General features: G+C 45.3%; 1 protein-coding gene across 5 annotated transcripts in view; it reads right to left on the reverse strand.

The window, feature by feature from the left end:
• SCML4 (Scm polycomb group protein like 4) overlaps positions 1-17,186 on the reverse strand; it is a 95,437-nt gene that overhangs the window by 20,213 nt on the left and 58,038 nt on the right. For all 5 annotated transcript variants that reach the window (XR_004382757.1, XM_032858252.1, XM_032858255.1 and 2 more), the window contains 3 exons: positions 13,258-13,387; positions 11,638-11,838; positions 7,136-7,330 (listed from right to left, as the gene is read on the reverse strand). Coding sequence is in view for 4 of the 5 variants with exons in the window: in XM_032858252.1 (XP_032714143.1) it covers positions 7,136-7,330; positions 11,638-11,838; positions 13,258-13,387 (526 nt within the window). In the remaining variant the exon portion in view is untranslated. The remainder of the gene's footprint in view (positions 1-7,135; positions 7,331-11,637; positions 11,839-13,257; positions 13,388-17,186) is intronic.

Raw genomic sequence — 17,186 nt, forward strand, 5'->3', positions numbered from 1 at the left:
TCTTGTTTCATTTATTCTCAGAGGATTCTTAACACCTGAGCTTTGTACTGATACTTTGTTCTCCTCCCAAATGACCCTCTTTCCAACACGGAGCTTGAGAAGAGAACAGCTCGCTTTGCTCACGTGGCCCCCCTGTCTGGGACAGGGTGAACATAGCTCCAGACACCGGCCTGCATTGGGAGATAAGCGGCTGCAAGGGAATCTGGTGTAACACAACTTTCTTTGTTTTTTTGGTGTTGTTGTTGTTTGTTTGTTTTGTTTGTTTGCCTCCTTCATTCCACATATTATTTAAAATAACAAGTCAAGGGGCGCCTGGGTGGCTCAGTGGGTTAAAGCCTCTTCCTTCAGCTCAGGTCATGATCCCAGAGTCCTGGGATCGAGCCCTACATCAGGTTCTCTGCTCGGCAGGGAGCGTGTTTTCCCCTCTGCCTGCCTCTCTGCCTACCCGTGATCTCTGTCAAATAAAATAAAAATAATAAAATAAAATAACAGGTAGAGGGGTGCCTGGGTGGCTAAGTCAGGTAAGTTTCCAACTCTTGATTTCAGTTCAGGTCGTGATCCCAGGGTCATGAGATCGAGTTCCGCGTCTGGCTCCAGCGTCAGCGGTGAGCCTGCTTGAGATTCTCTCTCTCTCCCTCTGCCTCCCCGCCCCACTCACTCACTCATTTGTTCTTTATCTCAAAATAAATGAATAAATCCTTAAAATAAAGTACCAGGTCAAATGATGCCTAATGTCTGGTGGAGCAGGCCACCCCGTGTGAGTTTTGTGAAGATGAGAGAGCTCTCCTGGTGTCTGGAGTGATGGGCTCTGCCTGTCCTGTGGATGTCCTCCAGCAAGGGTGTGCCCAGAGCCCAGGGACAAGGAGGAAACATTCCTTGGGGCCAAGATAGGAAACCCAGAAGGAGAAAAGCGAGTTGATATACCTGGAGTACAGTTTCTGCCTGGATTTTGCTAAGTGGCAGTTGGGGTTTGTTTTGTTCTATCTTCGTGGGATGAAGTGACACAGGTGTACTCCAAGCCATGTGTGAGCACCAGTGTGTGCATTCGGGCTTCTGAGCTTGGAGGCACACGGGATGTACACTCTCCCTGGCAAGTGACAGGTAATAGGACCCAAGCGACAACTGGCTTGGGAGGAAAGCAAAGGATCGGGGAAGAGAAGACCTGGGCACAATCTCCTCCCAGCTGTAGCCTTTCTCTGTGGCTTTGAGCCAAGTGTGGCCTTGACCTTTCGGGCCTCAGTGCATCCCAAATGGGAAAGCTCACTAAATGTGTGCTGACTGACTAAAATGGCTGTTTCTATGTAATCTAATTCATGGCTCTTGATAAACTCTTTTTCCTTTTAGAAATAAACAATCTTTTGGAAAGATAAGTATTCCATGTATAGTCTTTCTCTGTAGAGCTATCGTATTAGATGAATTTGTAGCTTAACAAGGAAGCTGATTTGATTTCTAAAGCCTGGGTACATCGGTTGAACCGTAATGGAGCACACTGGGAATGGCTGTTCTGCCGCTAGTTGCCCGATGTCTGGCTCAAAGACCACCAGCCAAGGCCAAAAACACCAAGCTTCAAGAACAAATGTCCTTCCTCATCTCCCACCCCTACCATCTGTGTATCAAGAAAACTTCTCAAGAAAAAGTAAACAGTTTGTTCCCATTGCGTTAAAACTTCAAAAGGCAGGAAACCAATCACTAAATTAGATCTTGCAGAAGAGTTCAGCTATCACATCTGTGGTTTCCAGAGATCTCCTCTACTCTTGGTGAGCGGACGATTTATTCCATTGTGTTGCACAGAAATTCAAGTCATAAATATTTGCCGCAGACTCATTCCATCTCAGGCTCTGCCCCCCAATCTATCCAGCAGGGAGATGAGATCTGGACCCAGATGCTTGCAATATAAGGCAAAATTAAGTGCCACAGAGGACATGTAAACAAGGGTCTGGGAGAACAGGTGGACATCTTCTCAGGATTCGGGGAAGCCTAGAGGACGGCAGGGACCCTGCTGTGGAAGGTGGCCAGGCCCCACTGAGGACTTTGCCTGCCATGGTTCTTAGCTCTTTTCACCCTTCTCATCAGTGCAGCAAACCTCCTCTTTCTCACCTGCATTTGTACCCCTGCCATCTCACCTGACTACTCTGTCCCTCTCCTCTCCGTGGGCATTGGTTCATCTTTGGTGGCAACAGTTGTACAGTGTGTGTGTGGTCATTGTCCTAGTGCAAATAGACTTATTTTACTAAAAACCTGAAATAAATGATACATTTCCCTAGGCAGCCAGAACTCCGCCAGCCCATGCTTTATCATTCTAAGCGTGGTCGCTGACCGGCGGCAACACCAGTCTACGGGCACACCTGTTACATACGCAGACTCTCGGGCCCCAGGCCAGCCCCACCGAGGCTAGAATCCACACTTTAACAAAACACCAGGTGGTTCCTGAGCACACTAAGTCTGGAAAACACTGGCGAAAGTGTATTTATAATTGCGGGCTTTTCTTTTCAGGATTCGAGGTAAGGTAAAATTTCCCTGTGATCATCCCACGGCTTTTGACAGAACAAGTGCTATCAAATCTGCGTTTCTCCCTCCATTCTCCTAAAGCACCAGAAAGCTGCTCTACTTCCTAAAACACACACCACGTGTGGCTGTCAGGTAATAGAACTAAGGGAAATGACCCAAGTTCCTGATTTCAAGCCAAGAACTTGACACCTTCCAGACTGGATGCAGGCAGCCTAGTAGGTAGTCTGGTTTTTCCTCAGACATAAGAAAAAGATCACAGGAGAAAGTTTCTATTTGAACTCTCTGAGAAAGAGATGTGGAAGATGGCCTCTATCTCTTCCAATGTGAGCTGCTCTGTCTTGGTATCCTCACTTTCACCTGTGGGGGGTCCCTCACTGGTGCTTCTGGGGCCCCTTCTGCCCAAAGCTAGCCTCTAACACTCCTGCAGCGACATCTTGCTCCTACTTCTGTTTTGAGTTGCTGGCATTCCCCCTCATGGTCCTAAAAAGTGGGCCTCTGCCCTTATCACCAGTAATGGGGAGATCACTACCATTCAAGCATTCACTGAATGGTAGTGATCTCTAGAATAGTAGATCTCTACTTCAATGGCTTTGACTTTGCCAAGTTCCTTACGAATACAACCGCACCTGACCCCTAGGGCGCCAGCTGGTAGGAGTTCCACCTAGCTTTTCAGCTGCCACATTGTCTAGCTGGGAGAGTATTACCCTAAATCCTTGCTTCTCAAACTATCATGTGTCTTCAGAACACCTGGGGTTTCTTGTTCAAGAGTGTAGGAGGACCTCTGAGCTTTTGCCCTTCTCAGGTGAGAACTGACCAGAGTTTGAGTAGCAAGACCTAAGATTTGATTAAATCTACCACCAGAACCACCGAGAACAGGTCTGCATGACCTGCTGTCATACAGTGGATCGGAAAATCATGGCTTCCACCAAATTGTCCATTTTTTGGCCACAGACCTTGTTTCTTTGATAGTTCCTTAGCTGTCATGGTTTTTCCTTTTCTTATCATCTGATTAACTGTCTTCTGGAAATGCTCTAATGAGCGTGGACAAACCCTGATAGGTTATAGCTCTAACTGAACCGCACTGGGGCAGAGAACCACCTGGTTCAAATGAACTCAAGACTGTGCAGTCGTGTTTAGGAACAATGTGGTCCTTTGGAGGGATCTGGAGCCTAAAATCAACTATGGCCTCCATCCTTCCCCTCTTATATGTGTGCTTCTTGCCACAGTAGTGGGAAAGGAGGGGGTGAGAAGCTAATTCTTCATCTGAAGTGATAATAATTTGATGTGTTACCCTTTAAAGGAAATTGTACAAGGCAGTCCTAAAGAGACAATGTCTTAATCTAAAGGCAAACTCTCTACTGGTGTCATTTGAGGCTGACTGGTGGAAAAGACATGTGGAAAGGGGGTCGTTTAGAGCCTATAGTGACATAGCTGCTTCTTCCACCTTCCCTGAGGCTCCCAGACACGTGAGACACACTCCGGTTCTGCAGCACCTAGGGCATGAGAAACAATGTCCACAAGGTTGGCTGGTTTGGAGCAATTCATTTTTTTCAAATCAGCCATGGGCTGGGGAAGAGCTCATGAAGACAATTCGAGTCATTGCTTCCAAAGCCAGACCAATTAGGAAGGAAAGCAGCTTTGGGGTAGAAATAACTGTTTCAATCAAGGGAAGAAGTGAGGCAGCAACACTGCTCCAGGGAAAGCTCTGGAACTTCCTCCAGCATGGTGAACTTGGGAGAGACTATAGTAGAAACCAAGGCAAGAGTTTCCTCAGTAATCATGTAAGGAAAGTTGAAGGGAGGCTCCTGAGACAGGATGTTGAAATGAAACCATTTTAGTTTCAGTTTTGGCTGAGGCTGCAAGACAACAGACACCCCAAGGTAGAGTGAAGTGTGCAGATCTTGGGGAAAAAAAAAAAAAAAAGATGGTGGAAAGCCAGTTTTATACCTATAGGTGACCACCTACACCCAGCCTGCAAAAGAAATGTAGAGGTTGAGAAACACGTTAACTTGGTGATGAATTATGGAGAGAACTGTCTAATGTATTCCCAAGGGCTTCAGTGTGGCCATGTGACTAGCTTGATTTCTGTCCCTGGAGCTTGAGAGACACAATGGATTATTGTTTGATTCCCATGAGAAATCAAAAAATCTGGCAACTCCGATGGCAGTCTGCATGCCCAGAGTTTGTTTGGCCAAAGGATGTGTAGTGTTTTTCAGGGACCAGATGTCGGCCATCAGAAGAGAGATCTAAAGTAAGATTTTGGGGCACCTGGGTGGCTCAGTTGGTTAAGCATCTGACTCTTCATTTTGGCTCTGGCATAATCTCAGGATATGAGATTGAGCACCATGTGGGACTCTGCACTGGGTGTGGAGCCTGTTTGGGATTCTCTCACTCCCTCTTCCTCTGCCTTTCCCTCCCCCCTCCCCTTTTTCTAAAAAAAAGTAAGATCATTTGAGGTTCTTTCTGTGGGACTGTCTGGTGGCAAAAGCGGGCTTCTGCGGAAAGAAGCTAGAGATCTACCTGTAGATTTGGGGCTGTGGAAGGAATTGTAAGTGAACAGGTAGCCAACCAGAGAAGAATTATATTTGTCCATGTCTGGGAAAGTGCAGGTGAGAGATGGTAGGATCACCAAAATGTCCATGTAAGAGCCCATAGGATAAAGAATCAGCTTTCAACACCTGCTAGAACTTGGGAGTATGATGCCAACTCACAGCAGGATTAGTCGAGTAAAAACGCTCCTACCTCTTGCCTCTCTTCCTTCCCTTACTCTGGTCATGAAGGATTCAAAATCATTATTAGTTAGATGTGGGAGGGGGCAAAAACACAACATTAGGTGTGAGGTGGAGAGAGAAGCCAATTGTCCTTAAGCAGGCTGAACTGAGAACAGGAAGTAGCTATACCTTTGTGTGAAATATTAAGTTCGATTATTACACTGACCTAGATATATCAGTTATTGACTAGAGAATGTTTTGTTACTTGAAGGAGCAAAAAAAGTTACAAGATTTGTCCAAAATTTCATCCATGGATAGGAGCAAAGTGGTCCCACAGGATATATTTAAAGCATGAGAGACATGGCTTTATGATTACATCTTATGGGTCATTGCTTATTCAATGTAACAGTGATTTAATGGATTGCACAGCGAAATAAGACCATTCTGCTCTTCTCATTACAAGATTCACTAGAAAATACATTAGCTTTAGGATATGTTCCTGAGTCAGCTAAGACTTACAGGAGAGGCCAGATTCATACTGTCAGAACTAGAAGGAACACTGTGCACAAGCAACCCCAACACCTCATTTAGGAAACGGAGGCCCAGAGAGAAGAAAAGATTTTCCCAAGTTTGCACATATAGAGATATCAAACAAACAAACAAAACAAAGCAAAAACAAAAACCACAAATGCATGTGGTATTGGCTCACATAGACTATATTTAATTAGTCAGCTTTCATTGCAAAGGCCAAATTTCTTCCTGTTTCCCAGATCTCAGACAGATAAAATTGTAAATGGAGTTCTTGACAGTATCTAAAAAAAAAAAAAATCTATGCTAAGAATCTAGATTTATCCTTCCCTGCTGTCCTCTTAAGCTCAAAATATAGCCACGCTTATTATAAGCATCTTTCTGTTGAAGGCTCTATCTGTAAGCCCATACCTGCAAATGTATTTATTTTTCATTATCTGTAGTGGTCACTTTATAATTCAAAAACTTTCCCTAGCTCATGTATTTGTCTTAACACAATGCGAGGTCTCCTGTAGAGACCTTGGAACAGAAGGTGTGTGGAACAGAAGAGTGTTCAGCAAATGTTTGTAGAATGACACAATGACTAGATTCCAGTTTCACTGGCTATGTGTTCTTTATATATCAACAATACTGCTTCCAGAGAAAGAAGAAAGGCAACATTTTGGCTCATTCTTGGTAAACTGAAATCCAGAGCCTAGAGTCATGTTCAACTTTTCACAAACCCATAACTCAGGGCTGCTAAGTGGAGGTATCTAGCACATAATGTGTGGCCCCTTACTATCCTTTCCTCCAACTTCCCCATGCTAAGCTACTCTGCAACAAAAAGCACTCAGCCCCTGGATCACTTTCCATCCTGTGATGAGAGAGAAACACTAACTCTTACTGAAAAACGCTGAAAAACGTATTTGATTCATGGCTCGGTCCAATCCCTGCAGCAACAATCACTCTATTTATTGACATGAGTGGGTATCTGAGGCCCCCAGGCAAGGCCCCCAGGCAAGACTCTATTTCGTAGCCCTAGTTTTTTCAGGATTTCTGAGTTCCTTAGTGTCATAGTCTTTCCATGACTCAACAGTGAAAGATAAGTGCCCAAGAGTCTAAATTAGAGAAGAGTGAAGAAAATAATTTATTATATGTGATGTGGTCTCATTATCTAAATTCTAGCAACATAAGTCTGAAAGCTATAACGTCAGCTTCCAGTACCTGGGGCAATCTCTTCCCGCTGCAGCCTGGGTGAGAACTGTCTAGATACCCTGGGTCCTGGCCATGCCTGAGCTCTCCCGGGGTGGGGGATGACAGATAGGCAGCCTGGGAGCCTTCAGCTCCCAGGAAGGCAGAGACACCTGGGACCACCTCAGGGACAGGGAAGACAGACAAACAAAGCCTACCTGACTCCATCCTGCCTTCCTTCTTCTCCTGGGCTTCCCCAGAGCCACTGGAGCCCCTGGAGAAGGGCTGGTGGCTGAAGAGGTCATCACACAGGAGGCTTCGGCACAGCTTGGCGAGGAAGCGAAGGACATACCCAACACTGTTCACCACAGGCAGGCTCCTCAGGTGCTGTTTCCCATCGAAGGATGCTGAGACTGGAAAGCCACAGAGACAGCCACTCAGAGTGGGGCACAAGAAAGCCACAGGGCCATGGGAGGAGGTTTTTGTTTGTGCAGTTGTGCCTTGGTTTTAATTAAGCTTTATTCAGATTTCACCTGTTTCTTCACTCATTGCCCTGTTTGTGTTCCAGGATCTCACCCAGGAGCCTACCCTGCGTTTAGTTGTCATATCTCCTGAGTCTCCTCTGGTTTGGCACTGGTTCCCAGTCTTTACTTGTTTCGAGTTACCTTGATAGTTTTCTTGAAGAGTATCAGTCAGGTATTTTGTAAAATGTCCCTCAGTTGGGGTTTATCTGATGTTTTTTTATGATCTGACTGGGGTTAATGTTTTGGGGGAAGACAGGAAGTGCCCCTCTCATCGCATCAGATCAGAGATACGTCATGTCCACATGACATCCCTGGGATGTCAGCCTTCATCGCCTGGCCAGATGGGGTTTGCTGCACTTCTCCACTGTACTCCCCATATTCCATTCCAAACAACAAAAGGTTGTGCCCACACTCAAGGGTAGTGGAGGATTAAGCTCTACCTCCTGAGGAGGGAAGAGTCTCTCTACCATTCAGAATTCTTCTATAAGAAAGAACTGTCCACTTTCCTCCATTCACTCATTCATTTATTCAATCATTTATTAATATCAGTATAGACCCATATATTTATTTTGTGCCAGGTTATACAACACTATGTTATTTATTTTGTTGCTCAAATTGTTCCATCTTTTGTCTTTGGGACTTCTAGTGCTCTGTATCCCTATGACATGCCCCCATTTTTTTTTTTAACAACTTGTTGGTTACTGAAACTCAATATGTTTCAGATTCATCTTCAATTTCCCTGCCCCTGCCCTAAAACCAGCCATTTCTCCAATGGCTCCAATTCCTTGTTACGAAAGTGTGATATCTAGAAATCAAGATTTGGGCACTAGATATGCTCATTGTTACTGGAGTGTCAGTAACTCTGGGTTCTTTTCAATGGAGAGAGCTAAGAAATATATGCATGTATACAATCCTATTATGATTATGTTGCTCTCTGTATATATGTTTAGAGAGAGAGAGAGATGGATAGAGCTAGGTCAGTCAGTAGACTGATAGGTAGGTCTAGATCTAGATAGATAGATATCCAAATAAACCTGAGTCCATGCTGAGGTCTCTAGATCTAACCCAGCAACACAGAATTCAGGGTTCTTTCTGCTCTTCTGGGAAGGTGTCTTCAAAAAGAACAATAATTTTTCCATGGTGATTCTAGATGAAATTCGATGTCTACAGGGTTACTGGGATTTAGAAGAAATATGTTAACTTCCAGATTTAGAAGAAATATGTTAACTTCCAACTTAGCTTTAGAAGAAATATGTTAACTTCTGTAATTGTCCTCATGGTCTCTCTCACCCCATGAAGCTTGAATACCAGCTTCATGGTGAGGAACACTAGAGCAGACCCTAAGAGGACACTCTGCTCCCAGCCAGGCCTTGGCCACTCATTGCCAACACCTAGAGGGCAGCCCTGTTTTTCATGTTTTATCTCCCAAAGGCAGGAACATGGCAGGGGCTGGGGCAGGGGCAACACTAGGACTAGTTTTGATTTTAGAACTAAAACAAAACAGCCCATTTTAATTAGGAAATCAAAAGAATCCATTTTTTTGTGTGTGTATAGCTCTTTATAGTTTGACAAAAGCCTTCATATTCATCCCCTAATTCAGCCCTCCTGACTATCCCGTGAGGACAGTAGACGAGAGGTTATTACCCCATGTTATAGGTGAGGAGATTGAGAACAGGGCATAGAGTGGTTTTTCCGGCTCATATGGCCTCTAAGTGGCACTAGCCTGTCACAATAACACTCTGGGTGACTCTATTTGGGAGAGCCAGCAAAGAGCTGCCATGTGCCCACCTAAAGGGTTTATCCTAGCCACTCAGACACTCTGGAAATTCCCTTAGTGTGAGCATTGCCGTTGGCCTCCAATATTTTAGAAGACCAAGCGTGATGGAAACTGAACCCACAAAAGGAGACACTGGGGTCATTGGGTCTGTCCCATAGATCAGTGTGCATACACTCCCAGAGGTGCCTGGAAGGGCCACCTGCTAAAAGCAGATGTGGCATTTATGACACCATGAGGTCAACCCCTCTGGGATAGTGTGGCTCGGGCAGAGCACGAGGCTTATGGGGAACTGCAATACTGCTCCTTTAGACTTCGGGATGGCCCTAGGCCCACCCATGGCAGTGTGGTTCCTTTTCCCCACTGTGCCAGCACCAATATCACCATTTCCTGTGTTGTGCCATGGGAACATTGGGAAAGCAGTGCCCTAAGGATTAGGTTAAGTACAAAGTGGGAGAGTACTAAGGATAAGAACAAAGTGGGAGAGTCTAACTATTTCTCCTTGAGTCCCTCCCTGAGCCATCTTGGGGCTATCATAAGCTCTCTGAGCTTCCATACCACCATTGGTAATGTGAAAGACCACCTTGCCACTTTGCAACCTCAAGGAGGTAGCATAAGGAGTCCTCAGGGCTACTGCATTCTCCAAGACACTAAGACCACATGCTGAGCTCTGGACTCTGGGAATCCCTCAGCCAAGGAAAAGTCGGCAGCAGGGCTCTGTCCAGGCTTGTGTTGGCACCAGGCACTGCAGAACCTGCCCCCAAGTGCCAAGGCCCTTGTGGCCACAGAAAGACTGAGCAGGAGAGCAGGGAAGATGGGGTTGGCTCTCCCAGCTGAGGGAGAGGAGCTGCAAAGAGCTCAGTTAGATGGGATTTGCTCAAGAGGATGGGCACATGGTACAGGAACAGCTTTCTCTTAGCACCATGTCTATGTCTTGACACTTGCTACTCATCAAGGAAAAGAACAAGGTTTGTGAACCTGGCTCTCAGACAAGAATCTGGAGAAGAATGTCCAGTGGGTTCTCAGAAGGCTGATAAGACCCTCCTCCTGGCCTCTCCCAGTGCAGTACTTCTTCCTCTTGTCTCTGCTTCTGCTAAAGTTTCTTAAAAGTCACCCTGGGTAAGACACATGGCACCTGAACTTTGCCAAGTTCTATTTTAATCAGTTACCAGCAAGTCAGACCCAGCTTCCTGCTCAGAGGGAGCTCCAGAAGGTGGGCAGAACCAATCACAGCTGGGGAAGCTGTGTTGGACAACTTCCATGCCCCCAAAGCCCTGGAGATCTAGGGTTAAACAAAATGCCCAGAGACATTAAAGTCACCCCTCCCCCCTTCCCTTAGACAGTTGGCAGGGTCACCTGCACCACCCCAATTTCTGGGGAATCTTCTCCCTATTCCCTGGTGATATGGAGGCCATGACCTTGAGGCTGGGCCAAAGACAACACCAGTCTGTCCCCTTGGAATCAAGACATCTTGCAAAGACCCAGCGTTCTAGGGCTTAATGGCAGGTGGTGACAACAGTTGTGTAGAGGGCCTTGGGTGGGGCTGAAACTGGAGGACAGTGGTGACAATGGGAGAAGAGAATGACCTTGAAGCATCTTTTAAAAAACCAACAACCCAGCCCTTGAGAGGTGCTTGGAACCATGAGCTTCCCCACTGCCCTGTGTGGTGATACATGACAGGAAGAAAGAATGAGGTAAAGTAAAGCAGAGCAGATAGTGACAAGGGCTGATATTTAGACAGAGTGGTCAGAATAAGGCTCTTGGATAAGGCACCATTTGAAACCTGCAGAAATTCCGGGAGCAAGTCACACATGGACAGCCAATGGAAGAGCATTCCAGATAGATCAGCAGGGACAAACACCCTGAGGCAAGAGCGTGGCTGGAGATAGCAGAGGGAACAGCAAGGAGGCCACTGTAGCTTCAGCAGAGTGGGGACTCAGGAGAATTGACTAGGAGATCAAAGAGGTTGCCAGAGCCAGGTCACTTAGGACCTCTGGGTCCTCGTAAGGACGTGGGCTTTCTCTTGGAGTGACATGAGAACCATGGAAGGTGTAGGGCAGAGGAGGGTCATGATCTGACTTTGACTTTTAAAGAATCAGAGTGGCTGCTCTGAGTGGTGAAACGTGGCTGGATTCTGGATACATTTTGAAGTAAGAGCAATAGGATTTACTGATGACCTGGAAGTAGGGGGCAGTGAAAGAGGATTCAGCTGCTCAGTCTTCTTGTCCAGGTCCGGAAGCATCTTCTCCTTGAGCCCAGAGAGAGACCTCCAGCACACAGGCTTATTGTTAAGGCCCCCAGAGCCCAGCAGATGGAAGACAGACCCCGGCTACAACCACTGTCCCCCAAGCCTGATTATGGCTTCTTCCCTCTTCAGAGAGACACCCACACCCTCCTCACAAAACCTGCCCCAGGGCCTTACCTGACACCATCTCACCGCCATAGCCCTGTTTGACCAGGGAGAAGACCAACTTCTGCTGGTGGGCACAGTCGATGCACGCTTGCACAGCCTGCTGCAAGACCGCCGATGGTCTCTCGGGCCCAAAGTGTTCAGGGAGCTGTTGCAGCTTCCTCCTCTCCAAGTACGGCCCTGCATTGGCTTGCTTATTGATGTAGAGGCAGACTGTAGAAACAGAGACCCACAAAGCCCTCAGCATCGGTTGCGTCAGGCCAGGGGGCTGTTCCTGTGTGCATGAGGGATGCCTCAGCTGTGCCCTCCTGGCCCTTGGGAAAGCTGGAAAAAACAAAGGTGGGACTGATTCTTCCCAACTTGAGATGAACAAGAGGCAAAAGAGCCCATCAACCCCAACTTCCGGGGCTCACTATCAAGAGAACCTCTTGGTTGGAAACAGATAGGCAGGTGGGTCCCCTCTGATGTACTCAAGTCGGGATTGAAACAATTATGGAGGTCAGCGTGGACCATGTGTATAAATGTATTTCCATACTGGGCAGGTACACATACAAAATCTCCCCCCCTCCCTCCAAAGGAGCTGTTAAACTACACATAATATTTGCTGATTTTTTTTGTTGTTGTTAACTTGCATTGAAAAAAAAAATTCAAACTATGCTGATTACTCCAAAGACTATATACTCAAAGAAGTTCTAAAGAGAATGCTATTTATAATCTCAGAGATATTAAATATGCAGCTGCCCATTTAGGTGAGCCCAACCAATGGTCCCCACACTTTTAAAAGTCATAGACCCCACCTGTATATTTGAGCACATGCCCAAAATGTGCTTATTTATTCATAGGATATATACATTCTGGACTGTTTTAATATATTGCATGCATCTTAAAACATAACCAAGAAATAGAAAATTTTAAAGGATGAGATAAAAATAAGTATTAATGGCAGGTGTCACATTTTCTTCCCCATGGCAATGACTTTTCTTCTATTCCATGCCCCCATCCCAGGTTATGAGGATCTTACCTTGAGGATCTTACCACTAGGGCAAAGGAGTATTCAAAAGGGACTTGTGTGTGTGTGTGTGCGTGAGAGAGAGAGAGAGAGAGAGAGAGAGAGAGAGAGAGATGCCATCCTACTGCTGGTACTCTTACAATAGAAATGTTTGTTGCCGGACACCCCATAAGAAAGACTGGACTGAATTCTACTCTGACTGGATTGGAGACACCAGGTGGGACTAAGGGAAGTTAGGATCCTTAAGAGATCTGGAATCACAAACACAGGGTTGGAAACTCTTCAAGGTAAGCAGGTTCACTGGGTGAAAAGTAAACGTGGCTCTGAAAAGAAAATACTGGGCCACCAAACCACCCTTTCTAGTCCCACCCCAGTGCAACCGGGTTGAATTTGAGGTGCCTTGAAAACCAAGTTTGAGGTGCCTTGAAAACCAAGTTTCAAGTAATCCTATTTGTAAGACACTTAAGCTAATGTTCTCAGAGAATTTGGTCGTCCTCCCTGCTGTCTAGCTAAGGACTAAATCCTTCATTAGAGCTATCTCAATGGCAGCTCTCCAGTTCACAAAGCATCTGCTAGACAGCGGGTTGGCCATCACAGCCTTAGAGGTCATTCAACTGACCTACCTGTGAGAGCCTGTGGGGCCGCCAAGCTGGGTATGGTGGCTGCATCCTGAGGGATGGAGCTGAGGTCGGGCTCCGGTGTGCTCCGCGGAGGTGAGAGGGCTAAAGGAGTCATAAGAACCCGAGACTTGAGCTGCAAGACAGAGCCCATTTGGTCAAGGAAAATCTAGAAATACACTCTACACTTGCCCCTAATTTTTCATGGACATCAGGTTACCAATTGCTACTCTATCATGTTTCCACAACTTTCTATTGTGCAGCTAAGGGGTTGAACTTCAGATTCAAGTTTGTGATAGAGATTCATGTCTGGGGTCAAATTCAGAGATCAGCTCTGCATCTTACCCTTAGAGTGGATCTACCCAGGAAATGACTGGTGTCAGGCAGTGAGTGTGGGAACACAAGAGGTATGACCGTTGAAGCCTGTGAACCGTCTGAGTGCAGAATTTAGGGGAGGGGACGGTACCCATGCTGCAAATCCCTAGAATCCTGTGGACAGAGCTTTCCCAACAGGTACCCAGGGACCAATTTGGAAGCTCTCCTCACTCTCTGCTGAGCTATCAGCTCACAAAGATCGCTGGAAAAGAGACCAGAAACCGTTCCTCCAAGAGGCTGCCGTACTACTCAGCGCTTATTTCCTATAGCAGAAACTGTCAAGGGCAGCCCAAGTGTGGACATGAGTGTATTCTCTGGTGGTGAGAAGCAGCCACCTTGAAGGACTTGTTTGAAATAAAAAATGAGGAGCTGAAATTTGTTGATATGGAATAAAATAGAGATGACTGGTCAGTTGATTATGTCAATGCCAACAAGTCACTCTCCATAACAAGGTTTGACAGAAAATTGTCTAATCCACCAAAAAATAATGAATAATTAATGAATAATTATTATCATTATTCATCATTATATATAATAATATGTATTATATATTATTATATTATATATATTATATATTATATAATATATATTACATAATATATAATAATCATCATCATTATTATAATGAATAATTCAGTCACTTTACCTCTTCACCACTGACCTGTGTCTGTTCTCTACTCCAGACCAATTAAATCATTCTCTGGGAGTGGGACCAAGGCATCAGGAGTTTTAAAAGGTACTCATATGATTCTAGTATGTAATTCAGGTTGAAGCCACTACTCCACTGTTTTTCAAATTTAAGGTGCAATCACTCACCTGGGGGATCTGATTAAAATATCAATTCTGATTCAGAAAGTCTGGGATGGGGCCCGAGATTCTGCATTTCTAACAAGCTTCTAGGCAGTCCTGATGTTGCTAGTCCATTGGCCATATTTTTAGTAGCAAGGGTGTGTATTCTGTTGTTAATATATTTGCAGACCCCACCCATATATGCAGACCCCCCCATATTGAATCATCAATATGGAGTTGATATTTAAGGCCATGATAATGGGTGAGCTCATCAGAGAAGAACAGAAGGAGTACAGATGGAGAAGAGAAAAATTCAAGCACAGAGCTCTGCAAGACTCCAACATGTAGAGTCTTGGAGAGACAAGGAGGAACCAGCAAAAGAAACCAGGAAAGACATCCAGTTGAGTAGAAAGAAAACTGAGAGAGTAGGTCCTTGTAGGAGCCAGAGAAAGTGTTTCATGAAGGAGAGAGTGGTCAGCCATGTCAAAAGCTCTGATCACAAGGAAGACTAGAAGTGGCCTTTAGATGTAGCAACTTCTCAACAAAGAGGGGGTAGTGCAGTCGGTGGGATGAGAACCTGACTGGATTAGCTCAAGAAATAATGGGAGGGGAAGCACTGGGATCAGGAGTTAAAGTCAACTCTTTCAAGGAGGCTTGTCTGGAAGGGGAGCCAAAAATTAGCCATAGCAAGAAGGAAAAGTCAAATCAAGTAGTTTTTGCCCCACAATGGGAGATCACCTCACACCCATCAGGATAGCTACTATCAAAAACAAATGAAAAAATAATAAATGTGGCAAGGATGTAGAGAATCAGAACTCTTGTGCACCATTGGCAGGAATGTAAAAAGGTGCAGTAGAGCAGTTCCCCAAGAAATTTAAAATAGAATTGCCCAGCAATTCCACTTCCGGGTCTATAGCCAAAAGAATTGAAAGCAAGATCTCCAAGAGGTATTTGTCCACTCATGCTCATAACAACACAACTCACAATAGTCCACAAGGAAGCAACTACCAGGGTCCACTGACAGATGAATAGATAAACATAAGGTGATATGTACACACAAGGGAATATTACTCAGCCTTGAAGAGGAAGGGAATTCTGGCCCATGCTACAACATGGAGGAGTCTTGAACATATTTGCTAAGTGAGATAAGCCAGACACAAAAAGACAAGTATTGCATGATTCCACTCATTTAAGTTACCTAGAAGAGTCAAGATCACTGAACCAGAAAGTGGAATAATGTTCTCCAGGGGTTGGAGGGAGGAGGGAATGGGGAGTTGTTTAATGGGGACAGAGTTTCTGTTTTGCAAGGTGAAGTTCTAGAGATGGAATGCATAGCAATGTGAATATACTTGCTACAGAGCTGTACACTTAGAAGTGGGTATAATGGTACATTTTATGCCATGTGTCTTACCACAATTAAAGCTTTTTAAAAAGTATTTATATATATAAATACTTATTTATATATATATTATATAATTTTATATATTTTATATATATATTTATATATTTATACACACACACACACACACACATTCACACACACATATATTTTGAGACAGGAGAGACATACTTTAATGCTGAGGGAAATAATCCAGCAGAGAGGGAAAGAAGGATGATTCAGGGGCGTGCTTGGAGAGCTGGCAGCATCAGGACTTTAGAAGGTGAGAGGGGATGATTTTAGTGAATGGAGGCGGGTGGGTGGGAGGGTTGGGTCAAGGCTTCAGGGAAACTCAGACCTTTCATCTATTTTATTGCAAAGCAGAGTATAATGGCCCCGATCTGGTGTGTGTGTGTGGGGAGGGGGGGGATGGTGGATGTGGAGATGGGAACTTACAAAAGGTCTCTTCTGATGGCTTCTAATTTCTCCATGATGCCAGAAGCCTGAGTGTGAGGATAGAGGAGGCCGTGTTCATGAACTAAGGTGTGGCTGCTGAGCGGCATTGAGGGTGCAGTGGGACGTGTGGAAATGAATTTAAATTCACTGAAATGAATTTACAATGAAATCAGTCAAAAGTGAGCACCCTGGTTGCCCAGGGCTATCTGGATGCAGAATCTGGGGCTCTGGCAAGAGACCCAATGTTAGTCAGAAGCTACTGTTGACAGAGATATCATCTTATTCTGTGTTTAGCATTTGAAAAATTAGTTATGCTCTGCTAAGTACTATAGAAATAATCTCAAAGACAACTCAGTGGTGGAAAGGAGGGGACCAGAAACCAGCTGTGACTCAGTGACCGTGACATTGGCACGGTTCCCTCACCTGCCGAGTGTGACAAGGGCTACATGTTACCCTGCCTGTCCTCCCAGGTGGTGCACCACGCGTCGCCCTGACAGTCCTTCTAGGAATGATACGCTGTGCTGCATGGCTTGTGATGGAGAGGCTGGTGGTAGCAGTCTCCAACAACGGTGGGCAGTGGTCTCTAGAAGGACCTTGGCTAAATTCTCCATTACAGGCTTAGACCCCTCCAACCAACATACAGATAATGATTTTGGTGGGGGAAAAGTAAGATTTGGCAAGTCACCAATGTTCCCTCTGTGTCTTTAAGCAAATCGCACAAAGATCCTCATGACCCTTCCCTAGAAGGATGGTGATGTGACAATGGTGATGATGGTGAGGATAGTGATGGTGGATAGTTTCCTGTTTGCATGAGTGTATAATAACCCTAAGACCTAATGCTTGCTCGCAATTTTAATATTTATTTAAAAAGGTTCTGTTTGTTGAATCCACCTCTGAAGAAGTAATACAAATAGAGTTGGCTCTTACCACTGCCCAC

This window comes from Lontra canadensis, unplaced genomic scaffold (genome assembly GCF_010015895.1).
Source record: "Lontra canadensis isolate GAN:19392208 unplaced genomic scaffold, GSC_riverotter_1.0 scaffold14, whole genome shotgun sequence".
NCBI classification, from domain to species: domain Eukaryota; kingdom Metazoa; phylum Chordata; class Mammalia; order Carnivora; family Mustelidae; genus Lontra; species Lontra canadensis.